This window comes from Morone saxatilis, unplaced genomic scaffold (genome assembly GCF_004916995.1).
Source record: "Morone saxatilis isolate NCDOM2014 unplaced genomic scaffold, NCSU_SB_2.0 Contig17, whole genome shotgun sequence".
Classification (NCBI taxonomy): domain Eukaryota; kingdom Metazoa; phylum Chordata; class Actinopteri; family Moronidae; genus Morone; species Morone saxatilis.
This window is the reverse complement of record NW_023339729.1, coordinates 9,011,670-9,015,356: the sequence shown is the minus strand read 5'-3', so window position 1 is coordinate 9,015,356 and position 3,687 is coordinate 9,011,670. Positions and strand designations below refer to the sequence as shown.

Genomic DNA, 3,687 nt, shown 5'->3' with positions numbered 1-3,687 from the left:
CACACACACACACACAGTTACATTGACCTTATACACCAGAGGCCGACATTTCGCACTTGTTCTCTATTGTTCACCTTCTCTCTCTTGGGAGCGATGGCATCCAGCTCATCGATGAAGATGATGGCCGGAGCATTTTTCTCTGCCTCCTCAAACGCCTTTCTTAGGTTGCTCTCTGATTCCCCTGCCAGCTTACTCATAATCTCAGGACCTTCACAGAATAATGCAGAGCATATGAAACACATTTTCTCCTACTCAGATAAAAAAAAACAAGAAAAACCAGAGGGTAAATATGAATTTCCAGTCAGTTTCTAATAAATCTGTATACTTTTTTTTTTAAAGGTTTTTACTTTGCAAGAGTGGGTTGGCCATTTTCTTCCTCTTTTCCTCAACCCTATGTCACTGTGAACAAAAAAGAGCTTTACCATTGATGAGGAAGAAGAAGGCACCAGTTTCGTTGGCTACAGCCCGAGCCACCAAGGTCTTCCCTGTGCCTGCAGGGCCGTAAAGCAGAATCCCTCTGGGGGGCTGAGAGAGAGGAGGGGAGAACATGAAAAGAAACCTGATGTTAGAATCAAAGGAAGCAGAAATATGAGTGGATGTGATCAGGGTTTGTGTGTGGATGTATGACACCTTGACTCCTATAGCTTTGAAAAGACCGGGGTGTCTGAGAGGAAGCTCCACCATCTCTTTGATCTGGGCCAGCTGCTTCCGACAGCCTCCGATGTCATCATAGCCGATGTCATTAAGGCTCTCTTCCTCGTCCTGTCAGAAGAAGGTATGCAATAGTCACACCTGGAGTTTATTCTCAGTCATGGATGTGTTATATACTTAGTAAACCGCCCTGATGCTAATAGTGTTTTCCTTCCTAGATAAAATGTATTGTTGTCCAGGGGTCAAACGGAGACCTCCAGAAGAATAAAGTCCTTCATATTTAACTAAACATGGTTTCAAATCAGGAACATGACTGAAGGCTTTGGTTTACCTGCATTGTTTAAATCTCAACCCAAATGAGCTCCAGCTCAACAGGATTAGCTGGACCAGAGTGTTTGCAGCATATATACATTATTCTAGCTTTCAACATGTAGAACTTTTATATGCAATGGATTGAAAAACTGTTTAGAAAATGACCAATGACCCACCAAATGCTTGGGAAAAATGTGGATGCAAAGCTGCTGCCTGACTGATGTCAGAGGGTATATTTTCCTGTTACTACAAACAGTGCAATGCATTTCTTCCATACTAACTACAAAATAGTTCTTTTAGACGAGTATTATAGTATAGAACTGGAATACAAGTGATGGTGAACATCTTGTTGCATAAGCAGCTCTTTCTGATAACAGCTGGCCTCTCAACATTGACATTAAACAGTGCAGAAGCTCTTAAATCTCTCACAGACCTCTCTCTTGATTGGCTCTCCCTCACAGTAGATGACAGTGTCTGGGGCAACAATGCAGTGAGGGTTGGGGTCGGTCTCCACCACTTTGAACTCCACCGCCCGCATGCTTCCCCTCACCAGGAAGATGTCATCTGGCAACACAGATAAAAACGTTACCACATACAGGAGCTGAATGTGAATGTGTTCTAGATGCTGTTGATAGTATGATCTAATTCATTTGTTTCTCAAATGGGGGTACTGCAGGGGAAACTGTTTTAAAACATTTTTAAAAATTAATAAATTAAAATATCAGTAATGCATAATATCACAATAAATCTACTATGTTCAATATAAAAACATGTAAATGTAAGTTCCACAAATCACATTTTAGATTCAATATTCCTATTATTAATGCAATCATTAACTCCAGTAAACAGGCCCATTTCACACACAAAAAAAAATGCAACTTATCAAAAAGTTGCAGTTCACTGCAAATACAATGTTGTCTTGTTATTGCACAGTGACAAAAATTGGTTTGCATTGAATTTAGTGACGGGTTCTAAACATTTTAAATAAAGCATTTAAGTGTTTTTCCTAATAAATGCACTGATGGTGCAACACTGTATTGTAGTTTTTCATATAGACTTTTTCTTTCTTTGTTTTGTGCTGGTCAGGGGGTACTTGGCTGAAGTATTTCAAAAGGGGTACATTCATGAAAAAAGTCTGAGAACCACAGATGTAATGTTTGCTATGTGAGCTGACATGAACAAGAATAGGTTGTCATACCTGGTAGTAACAGCTTAGGAGAGATCATATTATGAACAAAGCTCTTTTACTGGGGTATGATCAGTGGCAGAGGTGTTGCTGTACCTTTATGTATGGGCCGGTAAGCCTCCAGAAAATATGGTTTGAGGAAAACCTCAAAGAGGTTTCCGGTCAGGCCCTCAATGGTTTCATCTATAGGGAGAACATGGATCTTTTTCCCATACTTTATATCAGGGCAGGCATGAATACTGTGATGAAACACACACACCAGCAAAAATCATCAGATCATTTCATGTAATGATCTCAGACCTCACATGTAGCACCAAGACACAAGCAGTAGTGAAATGTAACTAAGTTTGCGGTGCTTGTAAATTACTTGAAAATTTCCATTTTATGGATTATTCATTATACTTCTACTGTACATCTCATGCAGATATTGTACTTTTTACACTACATTTGACAGTTTTAGCTACTAGTTACATTTTAGATTACAATCACCCATACAGTGAAAACCATGTATATCAAAATGTGTTGATTTTGAAGTGTTCCTTTATGGGTTGAGAAAATGATCCTACTTCTTAAACCCAAAAATATATTTAAGAACCCTAATGGATTAGCTGGAAAATATTTTGTCACAAAGCTGAAAACTGGGCTGTGTTTCTGAGCTCATGAAAAATCAACTTTTTTAGAGATACGCGGTTCTCACAGAATAGTGATGCTACACACATATGATGATCTTGAATATGATGAACAGTGTACAAAGTAGTAAACATGAGCGCAATCTTAAAGATCTACAGCAGTAAAATACCACATACACATTAATGCAGCAGTAATATTAATCCTGAAACATCATATTTAATAGTAAAACACTGACAGGGACCATTTTTGTGTAGAGTACTTTTACTTTATGCAGATTTTGTTTAGAATAATTCCATACTTTCACTTGAGTAAGGTTTTTAATGCAGGACTTTTATTTTCATAGTGTGGTATTTGCTTCTTCCACTACTGGACACAGGTGTGAGCTCTACCTGATGACATCACCAAGCCGGACACGCAGGTTGTTGCGCGTCACACGATTCATGCGGATTCGTTCATCCCCACAGGTGTCATCAGTCAGGACGATACACACCGTTTGGCGACGCTTCCTCCCTCTCAACACCACTGTGTCCCCCCGGAAGAGCTGCAGCTCCTCTGTCTTATTCTGGTCGAAAAACACACACACACACACACACACAAATTTCAGAAGAAACACACGTGACCAGGATATATATTCACCAACACCACCACCACCACCACAACACACACACACACAGAGACCTGTGACAGGCTGACAATGCTGCTGTCTTCATTGAGAGCTTCGTCCACAACGAGTCTGTTAGGTCTGTGTTTCTGCTTCAGGATGGCTGTGGAGTAATCTTCTCCCTTTGGGCTTCCAAACAAGAGACATATTCATCCCACATGCAGGCTCTGCACTTGTAGCTCTAATTTCCTCATGTGACACTGAGCTGTATTTAGACTGTCTTTGGCTCTGCACGTAGCAACAATAT

At 40.1% G+C, this 3,687-nt stretch overlaps 1 protein-coding gene across 1 annotated transcript in view; it reads right to left on the bottom strand.

Annotated features, from left to right (window-relative positions):
• Positions 1–3,687, bottom strand: part of zgc:136908 (uncharacterized protein LOC563679 homolog) — a 9,134-nt gene that overhangs the window by 5,102 nt on the left and 345 nt on the right. The window contains exons 2-8 of the mRNA XM_035659937.1: positions 3,458–3,569; positions 3,169–3,341; positions 2,246–2,388; positions 1,397–1,527; positions 631–762; positions 423–525; positions 75–208 (exon numbers count right to left, since the gene is read on the bottom strand). Of these exons, the coding sequence (XP_035515830.1) occupies positions 75–208; positions 423–525; positions 631–762; positions 1,397–1,527; positions 2,246–2,388; positions 3,169–3,341; positions 3,458–3,569 (928 nt within the window). The remainder of the gene's footprint in view (positions 1–74; positions 209–422; positions 526–630; positions 763–1,396; positions 1,528–2,245; positions 2,389–3,168; positions 3,342–3,457; positions 3,570–3,687) is intronic.